Here is a 24629-nt window from a genome sequence, read left to right on the forward strand (position 1 = left end):
GGCATGGGTGCTATGGCTAAACATTGTATTTCCAGGCAGAACCTCTAACTATCAGGCACACACCATCAGATCAAGTATTGCTATGAATGACCTCTGGGCATGCTGGGTGCAAACCCCACCTTCCTGAAACAAAACAGAACGAAACAAAAAACTGCATCTAATAAATAAGTGTGTGGAGAGAGACAGGAAGGTAAGGAAGATAGCTTAAAGGAAGATCACACGTGCAGTATTTGTGAAGCCTGGAGTTCAATGTCCGTTCCCCATAATCTGCCCAGCCCTAAGCTCAGCTGGGTATGACCCCCACTTTTAAAAATGAGTGGGGAATCAAAGAAGTGGTACAGGAAGATAGATAGGTTTTCTTTCTAATTTGCAAGTTTCTTGTCATTGGTAGCACTTTCAGCAATCGCCTAGTTAAGGATCTTGTAAATATCAGGGGTTCAAACCTGATCTTAAAACATACTTCTCCTGTGTAAGAGACAAGTAGCTATTTGTATGCAACAATAGTCTATCTTTTGTTCAAACTATCTATCACTGTAAACTCTAATCTTTCTTAATTCTTTTCCAAGAACTGTCTAATTCCTTCATGTCATTCCCCATTAAAATTTCATGGGCTCTCTAAGCGATTAAATGTATGATTGGCAACATCTGAGTAACATCTTTTCTCAGACTTGTACCCAGTAATGGAAACCATTCTTAAACTTAATTTCCTTTTAATTTCTTCCAATTGCTAGGCACTGATCTTTGTGCCAAGAGCCCATACAATTGGTACATTTTGTGAAGAATATGGAGTCAAGTTTCTTTCAACCACACATGATGCCCAGAAGGCTCTCTAACAGATTTATCCTCATCACCCTCCTTAAAGTTGGTTGTACTTGATTTCAAAAGAAGTTTATCCATGGGTAGTACATGGCATATGTGCATAACAATAGTCTTTTAAGTTTTTCCCAACTGATCACTGGCTGGTGATCTGCAAGTAACAAGGACCATATTGGACAAGTATTATCAGAACAAAATAATACGAGCAATCTTAGATCACCCCTGTTGGGAGCTATATCACTGGAAAATGAAATATTGCAACACTTTTGAGCCACAGATGCCCAAGAGGTTAACTAAAATGTAAGACTGATGAAGTGTAGCACTGTAGCACTGTCCTCCCGTTGTTCACCAATTTGCTCAAGCGGGCACCAGTAACGTCTCCATTGTGAGACTTGTCACTTTTTTGGCATATCAAATACATCACGGATAGCTTGCCAGGCTTTGCCTTGTGGGCAGGATACTCTCTGTAGCTTGCTGTACTCTCCGAGAGGGATGGAGGAATAGAACCCGGGTCGGCTGCGTGCAAGTCAAATGCCCTACATGCTGTTCTATTGCTCCAGCCCGATGAAATGTTACCCCAAAATAATACTTTTGTACATTAGAGGACATGATCAAGAGATAGAAAGGCAACCCACAGAATGGGAGAAAATGTTAGCATATAATATCTCAAATATGGGATTAATAGCTAGATATATAAAATTTTCTGCATTTCAACAGTAATTTGATGCATAAATTGACAAGGGCTTGAATATATCTTTCTCCAAAGAAGATATGAAAATGGTCAATTCTCATAGGAAAGGATATTCTACATAAATCTTTAGAGAAGAGCAGATAAAAGCAGATAAAAGTGAGACAACTTCACATCCATTAAAAAATTTATTGTCAAAAAGGCAGAAAAAAAGTGTTGACAAGGATGTGTAGAAATTATAACCCTTTTACGTTGCTTGTGAAATGTAAAATTGAGGCAGCTGCCGTGTAAAACAGTTTGGCAATTTCTCAAGAATTTAAACATAGAATCACCACATTCTCCATCAAATCTGGTCCTAGGTATTTACTCCCCAGAATTTAAAGTGTCTTGAACAGTTAGTTATTTATTAATATTCATAAGGCATTTAACCATAACCAATAGATGGAAACAACACAAGTGTTCATCAATTGATGACTAGAAAACAAAACGTGGTATATTCAAGCAGTGCAATATTACAGGTGAAACATACACTACAAAATGGCTAAAATAACAAAATGTGTACTGTGTGTATTTTACCACATTAAGCATGCACAAAAAGACATTTAGTTTCCAAGTCCTCAAGAGTTTCTTGTACTGTTAAACATTTCCTTCCATTTGTTTATTTATTTATTTATTATTCTTCATTGGTGGATTGAGCTGGACTTGAAAGAATTTTCATAGGCTAAGATTAAAGTGGGCTGCATTTGCATAAAGTGGGGCATTTGGCTTGCACGTGGCCGACCTGGGTTCCATTCCTCTGTCCCTCTCGGAGAGTCCGGTTAGCTACTGAGAATATCCCGTCCGCACGGCAAAGCCTGGCAGGCTACCGTGGCATATATTCTATATGCCAGAAACAGTAACATGTCTCACAATGGAGACGTTACTGAGGCCTGCTCGAGCAAATCTATGAACAACGGGAGGACAGTGCTACAGTGCAGTGCTAAGATTAAAGTAAAGGGCATTCCAAGCTAACATCCTGGGGTGAACTCAGATTCAAAAGAGACAAATTCCCCACTTGTTCAAGAAGTCATGAGTGGAGTGGTGTAGCCAGAGACGCTGGGAGAGAGCAATCTCAGGATATTCTGCATCCCGCTCCTCACTGGGCTGCCCAATTATGAATCCAAAACTATTACATCATTGTCATTGTCACTTTTTAGGACAAAGAGCAGTCTTACCAGATGTCAGTTAATGAAATAACAAGTGCTTTGGGAACTTAGTCATGCTGATCCGCAGCCGTTTGGGTGAGCACCACCAGAACCCATGGCAGTAAATAGTGAACTACATGGCATAGGTGCTTCCCACTTTCTCCCAGAAGGCTTGTTGCATCCCCATTTTAGTGAGTCTCAGAAAGGCTGCTGACCAGGAGCCAGGGAAAAGGATGGAAGAAGACACAAGTGTTTTTTCTTGATGCTGACAGTGGGAACCCAGTTTTAAGCCCTGTGTTGCTGACTCCAAAGAAAAGCTCCGCCTAGGGAGAGATTTTAGTTTGGGAATACAGGAAAGAACATATTTAATCACCCAACTCATCTACCCCAAAATTTGGTGGAGTCCTTTCTGATAGGGTGATATTTCTTACTACTGACCTTGCGTATGAACCTAACATATGGCTTCCCTCTGAAAGGTTACCTGTCACACAAGACGTGCCAGCCAATACGAAGCCAATTGAGCAGAGAGATTAGACCTCCCTTCCTCTGTGTGCACAATGAAGTGAATGCAAATGAAAGGACTGCTTAGGGTTCACAGTTGTATTTTCTGTTGATTTTGTTTTGAGAGAGAAAAAATTGAAATTGGCTAAATTGAACTCTGGAGACTGGAAATAGTCATGATTTCCCATGTAATCCCATGTAATCAGCCAGCCTAGATCCTTTGTTTAATGCCATTTAACATTTTTTTCTTTTTTTGCTGGCCTTTTTGAGATGGGAAAGAGAAAAAGGATTCAGTTATGTTTCTGAAGCTAGAAATAAAAGGCCCCAAAATTTTATAATTCCCCCATTTCTCTGGTATCTTATGATTTTTCTTAGAGTGATAGCAAGAAAAAACGTAAATGAGATTATTCCAATTGTCTTCCACAAACAATGTGTTTTGTAAACACATTTCTTTTAAAAGAACTTTATTTTTCAAAGCTCAGATGCAGCGCAGCAATAATTTCAACTTGGAAAGTGATCAAGACTGAGTTAAGAAAAAAAGATACCATAAAAATGACAAATCAAACATAAACTTCATGTGTTTCTTACCTGAAAAAATAAATCTCATAAACAAGGATTGAAATATTCTGAAAATGAATGTTTTTCAATAAGGAGACATAAATTGGGAGAGGTGGAACAGGAAATAAATGGAAAGATATGAGAGGAGAAACTAGGCAAGAGTAGGATTTTATTATAGCAAGAATCCCATTTGTAACCTCCATTTTATTCTTGGGAATTCTCGTAAAAATGATGGAGAAGGGCATAGGTGAGCAGAAATCCAGAGTGAATTTTTTAAGACAGCATAAAAATATTTTTCTCTCAATTTTTATTTAGGCATCATATTTATATCATTAATACATTTCAGGCATATAATACTCCAACACTACATAGTTACCAGTGTCAGTCTGCCTCCACCTACACGTCAAGTTCCCTTTCATAGGCATATTCTATTCTGTAGGCTAAAACTCAAGGACTTTTACCATTAATCATTTGTTATTCCTTGTATGCTTCTTATATACCGAATATTAGAGAGATCATTCTGTATTTGCCCCATTTTCTTTGGCTAACCTCTTCAGCATGTTGCCCTCTAATTCTATCTGCATTGCAGCCAGTTACACAATTTCATCTTTTCTTATGGTTGAGTAGCATTTCATTGTGTCTTTATCCACTCATCTGTTCTTGGACACTTGGATTGTTTCCAGGTCTTGGCTACAGTGAATAGAGCTATAATGAACACAGGAGTACAAATAAATTATCTTTTCAAAATATCATTGTAGGGTAGCTTAGGGTAGCTGCCAAAAATGGAATTGCTGGGTTCCATGGAAGCTCAATTCTTAACTTTTTGAGAATATCCATGCTCTTTTCCATAGTGGCTAAACTAGATGACATTCCCACCAACAGTAAATGAGGATTCCTTTAAATCCCACACATTTCTACCAACACTAGTGTTTCTACTTCTTTTGATGTGTGTGAGGTTATAATTCACTGGTGTTTTGATTTGTTTTTCCCTGATGACAACTGATGAAGAGCATTTTTATATGTCTGTTAGTCCTCTGTATATCTTTTGAAGGAAGTTTGTCCAATTCTTCTTCCTATTTTTATGGAGTTGTTTTGTTGTTGTTGCTGTTGTTGAGTTTTACAAGTGCTTTATATGTTGTGGATATTAGTCTGACATGTAGTGAGCAAATATTTTCTCCTAGTTTATAAGATGTGTATGTGTGTGTTGTGAACATTTTTTTAGTGCAGAGGCTTCTTATTTGATATAGTCCCATTCGTTTATTTTTGCTATTATTTGCTTAGCCAATGGCATTGAGTCATTGTAGAGGCCTTAAGAGCTAATATCATGTAGAATTCTGTCTGTTTAACTCTATGTAATTTATGGATTTGGGTCTAATATCAAAGTCTTTAATCCATTTTTAATTAACTTTTGTGTATGGTGTGAGATGGAGATCCAAGCTTCTTTCCCCCACCCACCCCTCTTATTTTCCTTTTCAGCATGTGGTTTTTAGTTTTCCCAGCATCATTTTTTTGAAGAGGCTTTCTTTGCTCTGTTTCATACACTTAGACCCTTTGTCAAAGATAAACACCTAAGTATCCATACACCTAAGTATTTCTGGACTTTTTTCAATTCTATTACTTTTTCCTCAGAGTCTGCATTTATTCTAGTACCATACGATCTTGATTAGTATACATTTATGGTGAACTTTAAATTTTATATAACAAATGCCTGTAATCTCCCCCCCCCCACACACACACACACTCACACACACAATTGTTCTGGCTATTCAGAGTGTTTTACTATTCCATATGAATGTTAAGAGCATTTGGTCCATGCCCTTAAAAGTGCTATGGGAATTTTATTGAGACTGCGTTGAATTTATATAGTGCTTTGGGTGGGATGGTCATGTTTAAATAATGTTAACTTTTCTGTTCCCTGAATATGGGATGTTTCCATTTCTTGGTATCTTCCTCTATTAATAGTAATTTATAGTATACCTCATATATGTCTTTTTTGTTTGTTTTTATTTTGGGACCACACTAGTGGTGCTCAGGAATTTCTCTGTTCTGCACTCAGGGATCACCCCTATGGTGGCTCAAGGGACCACATGGGATTCTGGAGATTAAACCCGGGTTGGCCACGTGCATTTCCACCACTAATGTCAGATTCCCTCCACCATTTTCCCCAATTTTCCCAACCAGTCCTCAAGCCTGCCTCCATAACAGGCCCACAATGATTTATTTTATACTCTTTTTATCAATAAATTGCTAATGGAATGATCAAAACATTTTCTTAGAAGAAAATTAGTGTATATTGTTGTATCTCACCATGGAGAAATTAAGTTCTCGCATGAGAGATTACTAAAATGTTGTTACAGGTTAAGCTTTCTGTGCTACTGTTTCGTTAGTCAAGGTTGGTTGCCTTCTATGTTACATCTCATCCAATCTGTTGTGCTGCTACTGAATTGTCATTGTTGTAGAGATTGGAGATATCACATATCCACTAAGACAGCTACATGTGCCAGGAAAGCAAGAATTATTAAATAGGTAATTCAGCTGGAGTTAAATGTTTAACTGATGGCAGCTTCGGGTACGGACAAGACTACCTGAGCTTCCAGAAGTACAGAGAGTTGGTTGGGGGGGAGGGGGCGGGGGGCGGTAGCCCATCCTGAACCTGAGAAAGCATGGAGATTTCAGTCACAAAGATCTACACACCCAAATTTTTAGCAGGTTAATTTCTGGGTGAGGCTGAGTCCTGAGACAATGGAGTCTGGCTGGAGGCTAGGGTGGAACTTTTGCAATGAGGGAGCAGGCAGATGCTGGGTCTTTGTTTGGGCAGTAACTGGGTTGACCCATTCCCCTCCTGGGTATCCCAGATGTCTCATCCTGAGCGGGTGTCTGAGAAATTTTTTTTGCAGCAAGTTTTATCTCTTTCAGATTTATTGATGAGTCTCTGGAGCAAGGCCAGTAGGTGAGCTTGCGTGGCAGCAGAGGTGGTTCATGGCTTCTCTGTCATTTCTGATCCTGATTATTAGCATTCTCTTTCTCTCTCTCTCTCTCTCTCTCTCTCTCTCTCTCTCTCTCTCTCTCTCGGCTAATAGTTTATTTATCTTGTCGAATTTATTTTTAAGCAGCTCTTAGTTTCATTGATCTTCTATTTTTTGTTTTGTTTCTATTTATTAATTTCTGTTCTAAGTTTTGTTGTTTGCTTTCTGCTTACTTTGGACTCCTTTTGGTCATCATTTAAAGTAACTTGAGGTGTGTAGACAAGTTATTTATTCCTTTTCTTTTTTGTTCATGAATGCTTAAATGCTTGCATTGTATGAAATTCCCTCTCAGAATAGCTTTTTCTGTTCCCATATGTTTTAGCAACTCTTCATTCTTGTTTGTTCCCATTAATCTTTGACTTCTTTATTTTTTGCTTTACTCTTTGGCAGTAAGTTGTTCTGTTTCTTGATATTTGAGTCTTTGATTAATTTCCAGTTTCAAAACATCTAGTCTAAAAAGAAAGTTGATATTATATCTGTCATTTGATTAATTATATTATATTGTATTTTATGTCCTGAAATGTGTCCTGTCTTGGAGAATATCCTAGGTACACTGGAGAATAATGTACATATAACATTTCAGTGATGGAGACCTCTTTCTATGTCTATTACGCCCAACTTTTCCATTTCTTCCTTTAAAGCCAATGCTTCCTTCTTACTTTTATTGCTTAGTTGAGCTATAAAGATTTTAACTCACCACTGAGTTAAAATCTTCTTCTACTATGTTGCTATGGATATCTTTCCTCAGGTCTATTTGTAGTTGCTTTATAAATTTTGGTATTAGGTATACATATGTTTATGAATGCAAAGCCTTTCTAATTATGTATAGATACTTTAATCTTTAAATATAACCTGGGATAATTTGGCCCTTATAACCTTTTAAAATTTGAAATCTGTGTTATCTCATATAAGTATGCTCATATCCTGGACTTTTAGGCAGCTGTTGTCTCTAAGATTCCTTTCTAGCTGTTTATTTTGAACTTGTGTTTATTGTGACTATTCAAGTGTGTCTCTTTTAAGCAGCAGGAAGTTGGGTTCAGTTTCTGAACCACCCAGACAGTCTATAACTTTTGATTGGTGAGTTCAGTCCATTGATGCGAACTAAGATTATTTAGATAAAGGAATCCATTGCTATCATTTTGTAAAAGTCATGAGTGTTTGTGTGAAGTTTGTCTTGCTTTTATAGGAGATTAGTTAATGTTTCTTGTTGTAATACAATATAACTGAGATGTTTTCTTCTCCTTCCAGTTAAGCTGTCATAAACCACTGCAAAGACTCCATAGAAAGTGACATGGCTGTAGAAATGTCTATTGAAAAGTCCTGATGATTAAGGATAATGGCTTAGGCCAAATGAGATTTAAAAGAAAGTAAAAATTACGATAACGTAGAAAATGTCAGAGTACTCCTTATATTCTAACTTGTAGTCATGATATAAACATCATTTCCCCTAATCTGGTTCAACAGGTAGATTGAATAAAAACTTTGTCTTTATTATAGGACATTGTGCATGTTCTCTATGTGCAGAGTATATTGTTATAGACTCACTGAGCACCTCTTTAGAGCATTGTAAACTTTAGCTTCATTACCATGCATAGTTTTAGAAGTCTATTAATTCAGAGGACATTCATGGACCTGTTATTTTCTATTTGTATGTTAAACTGTTAATTTTTATTCTTAGCTATTGATTTTAGTTTGCTTTTTTTTTTTTGCTTTTCATCAAAGTGATGGCATTCCATTTCCTGATTATGCTAAGCCAAGTAAAAATAAGTATTGGATATTTCCCCTTATGTCCTACAGTTGGTAAGTCAAAAATTCTGTTCAAGTTTGTGTAAATAAAGGTCAAAAGAAAAATAAGAAAAAAATCATAGCCCTGTCCACAAGGTTTTAGCACATCTTTGTGAAAACCATGCTGAATAAATTAAGCTGCAGGGTTTAAAGGCACAGTCTAAAGACTCAAATATCTGCCCAAGACTTTTGACACCAGTAGAAAGGAGTTAGGGTCAAGTTACAGAGTTAAAGGGAAGCATCCACATAAAATCGCTCTCATTTCTGATGCCAAATGCAGGCTTATTGGGTCGTTAAAAGATCCGGATAGGGGGATGGGGGTGGGAGGGATACTCGGACTGGTGGTGGTGGAGAATGAGCACTGGTGGAGGGATGGGTATTTGATCATTGTATAACTGAAACCCAAGCACAAAAATTTTTAAGTCCACAACTGTACCTCATGGTGTTTCACTAATAAAAATTTAAGAAAAAATATCCTCAGTATGGATATGTCGTTCCCAATGTTCTCACTTCAGAAATCTGACACGCCATCTCGTCGGTAAAGAAACAAAGAGCATCTGGCCCAGGCAAGGTCAGACCTGAACACCTGAAGAACCTACCATCAGTACTCATCAATACACACTGGCTCGACTCTTCACACGCTACCTGTCTGAATGCAAGGTTCCGTCCCAATGGAAAACCAGCAGGACCATTTTACTGTACAAGAAGGGAGACATCCACAACATTGGTAACTATCGCCCAATCTGCCTATTGTCTGTCATTGACAAGCTGTTCATTCAAGTCATCCTGAATAGGATTGACAGAACACTAGATGAAGGACAACCATGTGAGCAAGCCGGGTTCTGCAAAGGATTCAGCATCATAGACCATATCCACATGATAACCAAGCTCATAGAGGTTTCTTGGGAGTTCAAGATGCTTTTCTGTCTAACATTCATTGATTTAAAGAAGGCCTTTGATTCTGTTGAGACGGAAGCGGTCATCAAAGCCCTAGCCAAACAGGGCATTCAAACTCAATACATCAGGATCCTCAGAGAGCTTTATTACGGATTCACTACCAGGATCTCACCATTCTATAAGGAAATGATCATCGATGTCAAGAGAGGGGTTCGGCAGGGTGATACCATTTCACCAAAACTCTTCAGTGCCACCCTCGAGAATGTCATGCGATGACTGAAATGAGAAGGAATGGGAATGAAGATAGATGGTCGGCAACTGCACCACCTACACTTTGCTGATGACATTGTTCTAATAACACCAAACATTAGCCAAGCAGCACAAATGCTGACGGACTTCGACCGTGAGTGTGGAAAGGTCGGATTATAGCTGAATCTCACAAAGGCAGTGTTCATGAGAAACAGTCTTGTTCCTGATGTTCCCTTCACTCTCAATGGAGCTACCATCTCTGAATGCAACAGTTATGTGTACCTAGATCGAGAAGTCAACATGACGAATGACCTGCCACCTGAGTTGTGCAGGAGGAAGAAAGTGGCTTGGAACACCTTCAAGAGCATCGAAGAAATAACTTAGAGGACGAAGAACCTCCAACTCCGAGCACATCTCTTTGATTCCACTGTTCTTCCTGCATTAACATACACCTCAGAGACCTGGGCCCTACGCAAACAGGATGAGAACGCTATTCGGCTCTCTCAAAAAGGAATCAAAAGAACTATGCTTGGAGTATCAAACTTCACTCAAATGAGAGAAAGATTCCGGAGTTCAGACCTCCATCAATGCTCAAGAATCAGGGAACTGTCTTGTTTGCCAAGGCATCGAATATCAGATGGGCTGGACACGTAATGAGATTTAGAGACGACTGCTGGACTAGAGTCATTACCAACTGGATTCCATGGGACATCAAAAGATTGTGTGGCCACCCACCTATGTGGTGGTCAGACTTCTTAGTCAAGATCCTCAACAATCAGTTTGAGGCTCTTCGTGTTCCTAGAACGAGCAGATGCCATTGGACTATGCTAGCATGTAACAGGGATGAATGGAGATGTTACTGGCACCCACTCGAGCAAATTGATGAGTAATGGGATATCAAGTGATCAAGTAAAAAAATCCTCATATGTAATTATTTACACAAAGGCTCATGGACCCAACAAAGCATTCAATATTTTAATTTTCTTTGCTTCTGGAGTCAGATGTAGACCTCTCCAGACACTAGTGTGTCACAGTACACATAGAATATTGTGAAACTTGGAACACTTCCTGAATTTGCCATCTAGATATTCTCCTGAGACTTTATTATATAAGCATGATTGGTTGATCTCCAGCATAGCAGAGCTCAGTCTTCTGATTGGTTGCTAGGTCATTACTCAAAGCCCTGCCACAAATGACTTGGTAGGTCTTTCTGACCATCTTTCCCACATAAGATCACCAAAAGTGATCACCTACACTATAATTTGGTCAATCCCACATTTAAACAATGAATCCTAAAGATATAGCATGAATTACTTCTCAGAACTGAGGGTGAACAAAAGCTCAATCTCTCTTTGTCCAAGGTCATATTCTGTGTTACACAAGAGCCAAAACAATTCTGAACAGAGAGGAACTCCTAAATTGTGTGTCAGGAGGAGGAGCTCTTAGTGTCAGCTTGGAGGGTCAACCAGATATTTGAAACCAATGGAAAGACCATGGAATAACATGGAATAACCCAAGTAAAAGAACCCAATCAGTGTTACCTAATGTGCCCCTAGAAAACAAAGTAAGAGGGGCTGGAGCGATAGTACAGCAGGTAGGGCATTTGCCTTGCACACAGCTGACATGGGTTCATTTCCCAGCATCCCATATGGTCCCCTGAGCACAGCTAGGAGTAATTCCTGAATGCAAAGCCAGGAGTAACTGCTGTACACTGCCTGGTATGACCCAAAAAGAAACAAACAAACAACAACAACAACAAAACAGTAAGTGGCCATGGATTTGAAGTATAAGAAATATTTAGGTTCAAATTAAGAACAAACATAGAGAATTGAAGCTATTCAAGAATATAACAGTATTCTGTAAAAGATGCTAAGTTTTCAACCATTGAAAATATTCTGGCAGAAAGAATATCACCTGATATAGTCCATTCTATTAGTGACCTCTGAGAATTCTTTCAATTCTGTGGTTCTGAAAAATATTTTTCAACCTTTTTTCAAAGTTGAATTTGAGACTATAATACAGGGGTTAAGGTACATCCCTTGCATGAGGCTTCTCCTGGTTTTGTCCTTGCAGCCCATGGTCTGCCAAGCATCATTAGGTAGAATTCTGGATGCCCTTGGATACTGTCTGAGTGTCTGGGGTAATTCCCAGCACCAAATGCTCAGGTCACTGCATTGACTGCTGGCCTGTTTGTCAAAAAATTGCCAAGAGGGAGCCCCTGAGCACTTCTTGTATCTTGGAATCAGTGAATCTTCAATATTATGATTAATAAATTAATGATATTGAACATGTCTCATGTTATACCAGAGTGCTATACCCTTAGACTGAATGTACATTTTCCAGAGCAAAACTTAGAATATCTAGAGTAATTCAGATCTTACTGTCTGTGTGGTGAGAAATTTAGATTGGCCTGACATTTTTCTTTATACTAGATAAGTAGGAAAAGATGAAAGCATAAACAATGCAAAACATTTTACAATAGAACACATTTAATTCTATAAATTCATGTTTTATAATGACCGACCTTAGTCTCTGCAAATACGATAAATGAGATTGAGGCATATTGGTAGGATTTTCACCTGAAATATTCTATTAGTCATGACGTATTCAATATGCCAAAAACAGTAATGATAACAGGTCTCAATTCCTGACCCTGAAAGAGCCCTCAATCACTGGGAAAGATGAGTAAGGAGACGCTGCTAAAATCTCACGCTGGGAGGAATAGAGACATTACTGATGCCCACTTGAGTAAATCGACAAACAATGGGATGACAGTGATACAGTGATAAATTTAAAATTCATCTGTTCTGTTAAAAATATTTCACTGGGACTATATTTGTTGTTTCCAGCTGATATTTCTCATAACATAAACTCCATTAAGAGAGTCCTTACACATAAACAAAATCAAGGGAGATGATTTCCCTCTGTGGATATTTTAATCTATTACAACTCAGTATCACACATAACAATATTTTCTTGAGTTCTGAATGATACAGAGATATGAGAACTGCTCTCATTTATCAGAGTTGGTGCAGACTCTGTCCTCTGCCAACTCCCAAATACGAGGTGAAGAACTTCACAGATGCCACCTACTTTGGCTACAAGAATTGAAACATAATGCTAGCTCTTGAGATCATGTTCCTAAAATCTTGAGCTGGCTTTAAAGAAAGAGGTATTAATGACCCTTTAGGTAATTATTGAGAAAAGAATATTCATAGACTAGTGGAATGTAGATATAGGAAAGAGGTAGAGTCAGTGGGATAGAAGCTTTAGATATTGAATGAATAGCCAAAAGCTATACAAACTCTTAATTGTCTCCTGCTATGTTCTGCTCTTTTCATTATTCTTCTCACTTTCCTCCTGGTTTTTTGGAGACAGATATTAGGAACTCGGTTTTGGTGGCTAGGGCTGGCTTGATAACTGGAAAATCTTGCATCTCAAAATTTCTGAGTGGGGCTATAGAACAAATCCTAGTGATTAGATAGAAAATGGAATAGTTACTGGAAATAATTCTAATTCCAATGTCACAATTAAGAACATAAGGAATATAAGTGATTAGTTTTCATTTAAATATTAGCTATAATATTTAGCTGTAATAATCTTAATCTGAATATCTGACACCTTTAGGAATTCTAGATATGTGACTTCTGTTTTTGGATACCATTGGTGTATTCCTTAAAAACCAAACAGAGTGATAGTGCAGTGGGTAGGACATTTTCCTTGCATGCAGCCCAGCCGGGTTTAATCCCCCCGCATCCCATATGGTACCCTGAGCCTGCCAGGACTGATCCTTGAGCCCAGTTCCGGAAGTAACCTCTGAGCGCCACTGGGTATGGCTCAAACACAAAACAAGACAAAAATACCCCCATTATTTATTTTTTTTCTAACAATGACTGTGCTGTGTGTGTGGCAGGAGTGTGTGTGTGTGTGTGTGTGTGTGTGTGTGTATGTTTTAATTTGTGTCTACTTCAGCTCTCACTGCCCACAGGAATCATTCTCTTGCAAATTGTTCTAGAGTTTAATTAGTTTTCTGGATTAACTAAGCTCCTGTCTTTCATTGTTTTATTAAGAACTGATACAAGTGAGGAGGCCCATGTCATCTTCCTTTATTCTGTGCTATTACCATGCTTTTGAGGGAGGAGATTTCTGGGTTGTTTTTTTGTTTTGTTTTGTTTTGTTTTTTGGTAGGAAGAAGGGTTGTAATCCCCCAGCTGTACTTGGGGATTACCTGGCTCTGCTCCTCAGAAATCACTCCTGATGTGATCAGGGGACCATATTGAGTGCCAGAGATCAAACCCAAGTCTGCTGTGTATAAGGCAAGTGCCCTATCTGCTATGTTATCTTTCTGGCTCCAGAAAGAAGACATTTTTAGAAATGGCCTCTTGTCTATTACAAACATCAATTCTTTGCTCATAAGAAGCAGGTCTGACAACAAGGCCTGGTCCTTGATGCTATAGTTTTGTTTCTTTATTTGGTGATCCAAGTTCACTACATTTTTTCTGCTTTAGCAGGACTCAAGCAGCAGATACGCTACTTTTTAGGTTCTTCACCTCTCCCATGGACAAGAAATATTTGTAACATTTCTCATGAAGGCAGCAACCTTCTGCATATAAAATCCCCTGGCCTACCTTGTTGGGTGACATTGTACATCATAGTTTATGGACAGCACTACGCCATCTTATCAGTAAAGAGAGTTTTCTCTCCTGATGGTGGCCAAATAGTGAATTACAGTGTCTACACTATCTTTTCAGAAAGCTACTTAGAGTTGTGTTGGGAAGTTTGGGGATCTCAAGCAGACAAAGTCTTCTCAGGAGCCTGCCAAGGAGCTAGGAAATTTCTTTTACTATAGGAGTCAGGGTGTTCTCTGGCAATTAGGGATAAGGATGCCTCTCCCTTCAGGGGTCCTTCCATATCATGTGGGATTTCATGTGTGATCTTTATTATGCGCTTTAACAAATGATACTGCGAATGTGTACATATCTGTCTTATTCACTTGTCAGCTGGTTCTTGAGATATCTGATCCCTCTTCCGTGCACTCTCTCAGCACTAGCAAGTGCCTCCCTTTAGGGTCAGTGACTGCTGAAGCTTCAGCAGTGAACAGATGTAGTCACAAATGAGTTAATGAGTGGAGAATCAGAGGTCTCACAGCAGCTTGGAAGGACAGGCTCTGCATCTGTATGAAATCTGAAGTGATTTGGGCAGTAGCCATAGCTACATGGGTCAGAACCTGAGCTCCTGTGATTTCTAAAGCCCAGCGTTTGTTCCTCTGCCTGTTTCCATGGTATTGTCATTAGCGCTCTCTCCATGAAACATGAACCAGAGAGAGACACCACAAACACAGGCAATGAGGAGCAAATGAGAAAGAGGTTAGGGAACAGTGAGGAAGTGAAAATACACCTACATTCTCTGCATGGTGCTCTTTGACACTGAATGTGAGATGAGACCCCGTTATAGTATTACCCTAGTGTAGAGGTCAAAAATATTTTCTGCAAAGGATCAAATAACAAACATTTGTGGCTATGTGTGTCACCTCGGCTTCACTGCAGTTATTCATATCTGCTACTGTAACACAAAAGCAGCCAGGACAATGTATGAACAAATAGTTGTGGCTGTGTGTCAATAAAACTTTATTGAAGAAACAAGCCATGGGTTAGATTTAGCTCGTGAACCCTAATTTGTCAGCTCCTCCTAGAAGCTTTTTCATGTTTGTTTGGGGTTTTTGTGTTGTTTTTTTGTGGTTTTTTTTTTTTTGGTAGGGGTATATTTTGGTCATACCCAGTGGTACTGTGCTTGGGGATTGTTCCTGAAAGGATTGGGGACCAGTCAGTGCCAAGGATCTAACCAGGGTTGGCCACATCCAAGGCAAATGCCTTAAATTCTGAACTAGGTCTTCAAACCCTCTCATGTTCTTTGAGAATTATTATTATTAATTAGAATGTATACATTTACCTGATATTCTTATTTCCTCTTGCTATGTCTAATAAGAGGCTGACTTATTTCATGGACGGGAGTGATAATACAGGTGTTAAGCCACTTGCCTTGCCAGTGGCTGACCTGAGTTCAATACCCGGAATTGTGTATGGTCCCCTGAGCACTGCCAGGAGTTGTCTCTGAGCTTAAAGCCCAGAGTAAGCCCTGGATACTTCCAGGTTTGGCATAAAAACAAACAGACAAATAAAACTTGACTTATTTATTTGGTGGAGGTCACTCAGTGGTGCTAGTGATCTAGCTGCTCCAGTCTCTGTGATCAGGGGTTACTCCTGCCAGTGTTAGGGGCACTATATGTGGTGCCAAAGGATGAATGGGGGTCAGTCTCATGGAAGGTAAGTCCCTTATTCCCTTTACCATCTCTCTACACAAGCTGATTTATTTTAAAAAGCCAGACAATTTTCCCAAGATCATTTTAAAGAGTGTGTTTTGTTGGGGATAGAGGGAGGGAGACCATGTGTGCATAAAACACAGCTACTTGGAAAAAGTTTTCTCTTGGTTCCAGTCAGTCTGTTCTGTGCCCCAGTCCTCCCCTGCTCCTGACAGCCTGTCCTGCACAGTCAGGATCATGCCCCTCAGATGATTCCATAGTCTTGGGGTCCCTCCTGGCATTGATGCTTAGTGACTGGCAGGTCTGCCCCTGCACACTTCTCTTCTTCATGCCTCAGCTTTGATGTTCAGACTGAGTTTGCAGCTGATCATTGCTGGGAAATTTGGGAGAGCCCTTTATCTTCCAGCAGAGGCAACTGAGTGAAACCTGCATTTGCAGCCTTTAGCAGGCTGCCCCCTCTTTCACCTTCCGTACCAAGCCTATTGTCTTTGTGCCATGTAAAGGATCATCAGAAGGCTGAAAAACAAAGGCTTTATAGCCATCACTTTTCACTCCCATGCGGATATATTTTAGAGTCTGGAGAGGCCCTTGTGAAGGAGTCTTGCTAGCAATTTTACTGACTTTCCATAAGAGAGCTAAAACGCTGGTTGCCAAGCAACACATATGCCCTGGCTTCTTCCCCAATGTGGACTTTTAAAAAAATGTGTCCTATGATTGACTTATGAATAGGAAATCATGTGGGAATACACAGGGCAAAACAGGTTGATGTAACAATATTATATCCTTTCCCCCTCATCTTTGATATCTTTTCCAAAAGGCGTATACATGGAAAAATAAGTAAGGTGTGACTTTAGCAGTATGCAACTGACTAAAAGATGTATTATTACTAGGAATTTCACCTTCAGGCGCTAATCACATCTCAAAGGCCCCACCTCCAGTTACTGCCCAGCATTGAGATTAGGTCTCAGCATATGGATTTAGGGATGACATAAATATTCAGTCCCTTGCTCTCTTCTTCCACCACTTTCATCACTAATTATTGGCTGGAAGGAAAACCTTGATATTAAGTTGTCCTGGAACTGAGTCACAGTGAGTCCTGTATCCTCAAACTGACACCTTAATTGATCCCAGATAGAGAAGGAAAACTATTGCTCTTACCCCAAAATCACATATGAAATTGTCTTACCTTCTGCAAGGACTAACCTCTGCTGACAATGACTTGTGTCTCATGCTGAGCCCTTGGACTTGGTGCATCGTTTACCAGAGAGGGCTTCTAGGGGCAGCTGACCACCTAATGGAGAAGTGGACATGCAAGCAAAGCCCTCTCGCCTAGCGTTCTGTCTGCCATACTAGGGAAATGAACACAGCGCATGGGAAATCGCCTGCTTCTTCCTGAACGATCAGGCTCCCAAGCTGGTGTGACATTTGGCAGCAGTTGAGAGGATAAATGTGGACAATGACATAAGCAGGAACCTTTCTAAAAAGCAAGACAGGAAGAATGCCGCTACAAGCATAGGGATGGAAAAACATGAGCCATTTATCCCGAGGGCCCCATATAACACTTCCAAGTGCCTCAGAGGAGGTTTTTCTAGAAAGTTCTTTTTGTTGCTAATGAGTAAATGCTTGCCCCCATGCTTGCATTTGTCCAATTATAATCAGCAATGTGAATATCTTTTGCTTTATGACTATGGTGTGCAAAAATGAGTTAAGAGGCAATGCTGATAAAGTGTTCGCAACTCCTTGCCAAAAGAAACTTTGCATGCATGATAAGCTCTCAGATCTTCAGTACAAATTCCTGGCCGAAGAAGTACTTTTTAGTTGCAGGAATTGCCATGTATGTAGAAACTCCCAGAGAAGGGCTTTGTGTGCAGACGGCATGCCGAATCACCAGTCACAAAGCCCTCTCTGGATCCCTTCCTCTCGTTTCTGTTACCAGGTCTCATTATGTGCGATGTCATATGCACGCACACAGACACATAGGAATACTCCATCGCAGCCAGCGCAGAAGTGCCAAGGGAGGTGTTTTGCATGAATTCCATCTTTGGGGTTAGAAGCACTTGCTCAGCTGCCAACTACAAATAGCTCCATGCTAGAAAATGATGTTAATTAGCATGCCATTAAAAAAATGGAAGAAGGAAAAAAATAATAAGTCCAGCACTGCCCACCACAAAAATGGCACCTAGAGGCCTGAAGTCCTACTCTGACAGCCAAAGTGCAGCATGGCCCACTAATGCAGCCTTAATTCACTTTGTGTGGCAGGGAGAGCAAGCTCACCATGCTGCTGCGGGAGTCCCTGGGGAACATGAACTGCCGCACCACCATGATCGCTCACATCTCAGCCGCTGCCGGCAACTACGCAGAAACCCTGTCCACCATCCAGATTGCCTCAAGAGTCCTCAGGATGAAGAAAAAGAAAACGAAGGTAAGAAGCTAATCCGGGAGACCATGAAAGAAGGGGCAGTAGCAGCCCTGCCCGGGACTGAGTCCGGGGAAGACCAGCCAGAAACTGAGTCCAGGGAGACCAGCCAATGTTTCTGTTCCCCGAGTGCCAGGGTCAGGACTGGAAGTAGCTTCTGAGGAGCTGGGGAGAGAGGGAGGCTTTGCTCTGGGGTGGGAATCCCCTCAGGAAAATGGAGAAGCAGTTTCTTCTGCTCCCACAGTGGGGGGGATTTCCCTGCTCATCCAGCTCAGACCCCTCCACTGGAAGCTCCTGACTCATTTTAGTGAGTGGGTTGTTACTTTGAAACTCTTTTGATTTGTTTCGATTTGGGGGCCATATGCCCTTATGCTCAGGGCTTACTCCTGCATCTATGCAGGGATCTCTCCTGGTGGTGCTTAAGGGACCGTATGCAGTGCTGGAAATAGAATGAGCATTAGTTGCAAGCAAGGCAAGTGCCTTAACTCCTGTATTATCTCTCTGATCCTTGGGCTGTTGCTTTGAAATGAAAAAACTGGTGTGTGGGGGGTGGGGTGGATGGGGGGCGGTGCGGTAGAGAGATAATATAAGGCTGAGGTATATGCCCTGTATGTGGCTGACCTGGGTTCTGTTCCTAGTACCACATGGTCCTCTGAGCACCACCAGACATGACCCTGGATCACTACAGGGGTGATCTGGATAACCCCCAACACTGCAGGCCCCTCACAGTACTGAATTCTCAGGCCCTCTGGTCCCTCGTTGGTTGGTCAAGAATTGTGAGGAGGGATACCCTGATCTCTGCATCATCATTACAGATACTCCTCCACCCCGAGTCCCATAAAAAAATAATTGGAAGCATGATAAATAATTACAGTTCATCTCTTACCTGCCTTGGTTCCCTTCAACTAGCTGACCTCAAGGAGGTCACTTGGGTTTCCCTGAAATGACTTTATTACCCCTCTTTTCCCAGAAGATTTTTTTTAACACCACATAAATTCAGTAGTTTCTGGGTGATGCTGAGCATCACCCCAGGACCTGTCCCTACACCCACACATCACCAGCTTCCATTCTCAAGAACAAGCGGTGACATTCCAAGAACATCTGAGCAAAGCACTTTGGTTGGGGTCACTGACCACTGACACTGGTTCTGTGTGGGCCTCCCTCCACACTTGGAGTATATCTTTTTGTTGTGGGAATCGGGGCTTTCCAACTAGTCTCTGTGACAGGGGTATCACAAATAGCTTGGGAATGCATGACCCACTCCAGCCCCTTAGGAGCTCAGAGGACCTGGGATGGTCACTTCGCTTCCTGAGCAGCCTTGGTTCCTCCAGAGGGTCTCTAGAGGTGTGCTTAATCTACGAGGCTGTTAGGGAGAAAACTGGGGCACAGAGGCAGGGAGGCCACCCAGGATGGTCTGGCAGCCTGTCTTCAGGTTCGTGGCCTGTGCCACTCCCCGCATGATGTCAGACTGTCTGGGAAGGCTGGGGCAGAAAAGCGGCTCCTGCTAACGGGTCTCTCTCATTCATAGTACACATCGAGCTCTTCCGGGGGTGAGAGCTCCTGTGAAGAAGGCCGGATGCGCAGGCCCACTCAGCTGCGGCCCTTCCAAGCCCGGACGGCCATGGACTCGGACTTCCCCATCGCTCACCTTTCCAGTGACCCCGACTACTCCTCTAGCAGTGAGCAGTCCTGCGACACAGTCATCTACATTGGGCCGAACGGCACCGCCCTCTCTGACAAGGAGCTCACTGACAACGAGGGGCCCCCAGACTTTGTCCCCATTGTGCCAGCCCTGCAGAAGACCAGGGGTGACAGCCGGCCCCCAGAGACTGGGGAGGCCGTGGCCAGCAAAGCCGAAAGGGACTGCTTGAAATGCAACACGTTTGCAGAGCTCCAAGAGAGGCTGGATTGCATTGACGGCAGCGAAGAGCCCAGTAAATTCCATTTCGAAGAGCTGCCCACACAGTTTGGGGCAGAGACAGCCAGCAAGGGTTCCCCGGTGAGCCAAGCTGTAGCAGGGCTCTGCGAATCTGAGAAGGAAGACATTGGGACTGAGTCCGAGAGCCAAATGGCCCGTAGAGAAGGTGCCGAGCCTCTCATCTCCAAGACGCAGAGGAACCACTCGCCCATCCCCACAGCCACGCTACCCCACAGCCCCAGCCCCGCCTCGCCCAGGAGCATCCCAGGCAGCAGCAGCCAGCACAGTTCCCAACTGGCACAGAGCCCCAGCCTCCAGAGCAGCCGAGAGAGCCTCAACTCCTGTGGCTTTGTGGAAGGCAAGCCCCGGCCCATGGGCTCCCCCCGCCTGGGCATCGCCAGCCTCTCCAAGACCTCAGAGTACAAACCAGCCAGCTCTCCTTCACAGAGATGCAAAGTCTACACCCAGAAGGGCATCCTGCCTGCTCTGGCCCCACTGCCACCCTTGAGCAAGGACTCCCGCATGGTCTCCAGCGAGTCCCTGCTGCAGCCTGAGATCCGCACGCCCCCCGTGGGCATGAGCCCCCAGGTGCTGAAGAAATCTATGTCTGCTGGGAGCGAAGGGTTTGCCCACAGCCCTGGCGATGAGGAGACTCAGGCAGCCATGTCCCCAGAGGCCAAGAAGGAAATTCTAAGCACCACGATGGTGACTGTGCAGCAGCCACTGGAACTGAACGGGGAGGATGAGCTGGTATTCACGTTGGTGGAGGAGCTGACCATCAGCGGTGTCCTGGATAGTGGCCGCCCCACCAGCATCATCAGTTTCAACAGTGACTGCTCTGTGCAGGCCCTGGCCTCTGGCTCTCGGCCCGTCAGCATCATCGGCAGCATCAGCGAGGACCTGGAGTGCTACTCCAACATGGCTCCTGTCTCCGAGGTCAGCATCACACAATTCTTGCCTCTCCCGAAGCTGAGCCTGGATGACAAGGGCCGTGAGGCCGGGAGCCGACGCTCCTCCATCAGCTCCTGGCTGAGTGAGATGAGCACGGGCAGTGACGGTGAGCAGTCGTGTCACAGTTTCATTGCCCAGACCTGCTTTGGGCATGGGGAAGCCATGGCAGACCCTCCAGCCTCCGAGGTGGTGGGTGGCCTCCAGAACACAGCTGTGTGCAAAGAAAAGCCCAAGGCCTGCCCTGACAATTTGCTCATCTTGTCTGAAGTGGGGGAGGAGTCCTTCAACAAAGCACCCCCCATCAAAGGCTGTAAGATCTCCACGCTGGGTAAAGCCATGGTCACCATCTCCAACACAGCCAGCCTGAGCAGCTGTGAAGGGTACATCCCCATGCAGACCAACATCACGGTGTACCCCTGCATTGCCATGAGCCCCCGGAACGTCCAAGAGGCCGAGGCGGCCGTGGCCAGCGTCAGCTCAGCCCCCAAAGCAGCCCAAGCCCAGGAGAGCAAGGAAACCAATACCAAGAGAGAGATGAAATTTGAGGACCCCTGGCTGAAACGGGAAGAAGAGGTGAAAAAAGAGAATACACATCCCGGTGAAGAAGGGGGTAGGTCTGAGACTACCTCCAGCTCCCCAAAGCCTGAGACCAGGACGGAACAGGAGCAGGACCGGAAGACCAGCTCTGGGGAGCGACTGAGCAGTGAGGTGTCTGCCTCTCCACTCAATGACAGCTTCAGGAGGGTCGCAGATGGCTGTGAGATGGCCCTGCCCAGCGTGACTGCCCAGAGCCCTGCATATCCCGGCAGAAACCTGAAGTCCAGCAGCCTTCCACGGGCTTTCCAGAAAGGCAGCCGACAGGAGGAGCTGGACAGCCTCTTCTACCACTGTGCCGCGGACAGCAACGGCCTGGGCACCCAGGCCTCCAAGGCAGCACTGGAGAGAAAGGTGGCATCTCCCAAGCATTGTGTTCTCGCTCGGCCCAAAGGGATCCCACCCCTACCCCCGGTCCGGAAGTCCAGCTTGGACCAGAAGAACCGAGCCAGCCCGCAACACAGTGCTTGCAGCAGCAGCACCAGCAGCCCCTTGAACCAGCCAGTGCCCTTCTTGGCCGGTTTCCCGGATGAGTCCGGCAGCAAGATGAAGGATGCCAGCAGCAGCAGCAAGCTCTTCAGCGCCAAACTGGAGCAGCTGGCCAGCAGGACCAACTCCCTGGGTAGGACCACAGTCAGCCACTACGAATGCCTCTCGCTGGAACGAGCCGAGAGCCTGTCCTCCATGAGTTCGCGGCTGCATGCCAGCAAGGACAGCACCATGCCCCGCGTGGGCCGGAGCCTGGGCCGCAGTGCAGGGGCCTCGCCCACTAACCCCAGCCCCTCTCCGTGTCCCGGGGCCTCACCCAAGGCCAGCCAGTCCAAGATCTCGGCGGTGAGCAAGCTCCTCCTGGCCAGCCCCAAAGCGCGCAGCCTGTCCACTTCCACCACCAAAACCCTCAGCTTCTCCACCAAGTCGCTGCCGCAGTCGGTGGGCCAGAGCTCCAACCTGCCGCCCAGTGGGAAGCACATGTCCTGGTCCACGCAGTCCTTGAGCCGCACTCGCGGCTCCGGCCTGACGTCCAAGCTGCCGCTCCGCGCCGTCAACGGGCGCATCTCGGAGCTGCTGCAGGGCAGCGCCGGGCCCCGGGGCCTGCAGCTGCGGGCCGGGCCCGAGGCCGATGAGCGCGGTGCGGCCCCCGACGACAAGCCGCCCGCGCACCTGCTGCCCTCCCCCTACAGCAAGATCACACCGCCGCGCAAGCCGCATCGCTGCAGCAGCGGCCACGGCAGCGACAACAGCAGCGTGCTCAGCGGGGAGCTGCCCCCGGCCATGGGCAAGACCGCGCTCTTCTACCACAGCGGCGGCAGCAGCGGCTACGAGAGCATGATGCGCGACAGCGAGGCCACCGGCAGCGCCTCCTCCGCGCAGGACTCCATGAGCGAGAACAGCAGCTCCGTCAGCGGCAGGTGCCGGAGCCTCAAAACCCCAAAGAAACGCTCCAATTCAGGTAGGCGTCTGGGCCCCGGGATACCAGGAGGGTCAGGGTCCCCCCCCCCCCGTCACTCTGCTGGCCTTGCTGGTGGTGAGGGGCATCCAGGCCTCAGGGTCTTGACCCTTTGCCAGCAGGCCTCAGCAGAACCGTGGAGGGGTGTCGGGGTCCAAAGTGGCTTTGTCGGGGCTGGAGCAATAATACAGCGGGGAGGGCGTTTGCCTTGCTCGCGGCTGACCGGGGTTCGATTCCCAGCATCCCAGGAGTAGTTTCTGAGTGCAGAGCCAGAAGTAACCCCTGTGCATCACTGGGTGTGACCCAAAAAGCAAAATAAATGAATAAATAAAATTTAAAAAGTGGCTTGGTCTTGCCAAAGCTGCAGAAGTCCTTCAGCCATGCCTCAGGGGCAGAGACAGGACACTGCAGACACAGAACCCTCAGGCCCCCCACCAGTACCTGAGATGATGCCCCTCCCTCACCCGCCAGCCCCCAGCACATGCACATGTACTGTGATGCCAGAAATGTTTGGTTTAGGAGAATGTCTGCCTTTTAGCAGTATTTCCTATCAGAAGGTATGATCGCCTATCGTACTCCAGAGTGTGAAAGCTTATTCACTGGAGTTCTGTGTGAATGGGATGGTTATGAAGAGAAGAGGACCCAGGTAGCCACGAGATGAGGGAGGTGAAAGGGTAATAACAAAAAAGAGAGGAGATACTCAAAGCAAAAGGAACAAATCACACTTTAGCTACTTGATAATTTTACCCAATTCCTCTTTGCTCTTAAGTAGCTTCCAAAGAAATTGCCCATTCTGCTCAGCTGGCATAAGGAGTCATCTGATGAATAAAGCAATCTCTGTAGAGCCCTTGATACAATTTTGTGCTTCACTAGAGTGAGGGAGGGAAGCTCAGCTCTTGCCTTCTGGTTTGTTCTTGGCCATACTAAGACCTTTCCCCAGAACTTCAGGCTCTTCGAGAGCTGTCATAAACCATTGCCCAACAAACTATTGGCACCACCAGCATATTTGGAATTGAAAGATGGGGTAAATTAGGGCCTCCCCTTTCTATGGTTCTAGTAACTGCTCCATAGATGTTTTCTCCACCATCTCTTTCATTCTCCATCACAGACAAGCTCTAGCTCCAGAATAGTCTAATCCACACATAAATGCTGTGGTCAGCACAAATCATAACCATTTGCTTCCTGTCAAACAAATCAACCTTAAAGACTGTGCAGTTAAGTCATGCTTTTAGATGTTGTGATATTGATAGCACAACAGAAAACGTTCACAAAAGAAATGT

At 44.1% G+C, this 24629-nt stretch overlaps 1 protein-coding gene across 2 annotated transcripts in view; it reads left to right on the top strand.

Moving 5' to 3' along the window:
- KIF26B (kinesin family member 26B) overlaps nt 1–24629 on the top strand; it is a 510214-nt gene that overhangs the window by 468466 nt on the left and 17119 nt on the right. For both annotated transcript variants that reach the window (XM_056136915.1, XM_056136924.1), the window contains 2 exons: nt 18283–18445; nt 19968–23352. In XM_056136915.1, the coding sequence (XP_055992890.1) occupies nt 18283–18445; nt 19968–23352 (3548 nt within the window). The remainder of the gene's footprint in view (nt 1–18282; nt 18446–19967; nt 23353–24629) is intronic.

The sequence above is a fragment of the Sorex fumeus genome, unplaced genomic scaffold (genome assembly GCF_029834395.1).
Source record: "Sorex fumeus unplaced genomic scaffold, SorFum_2.1 ptg000007l, whole genome shotgun sequence".
Taxonomy (NCBI): domain Eukaryota; kingdom Metazoa; phylum Chordata; class Mammalia; order Eulipotyphla; family Soricidae; genus Sorex; species Sorex fumeus.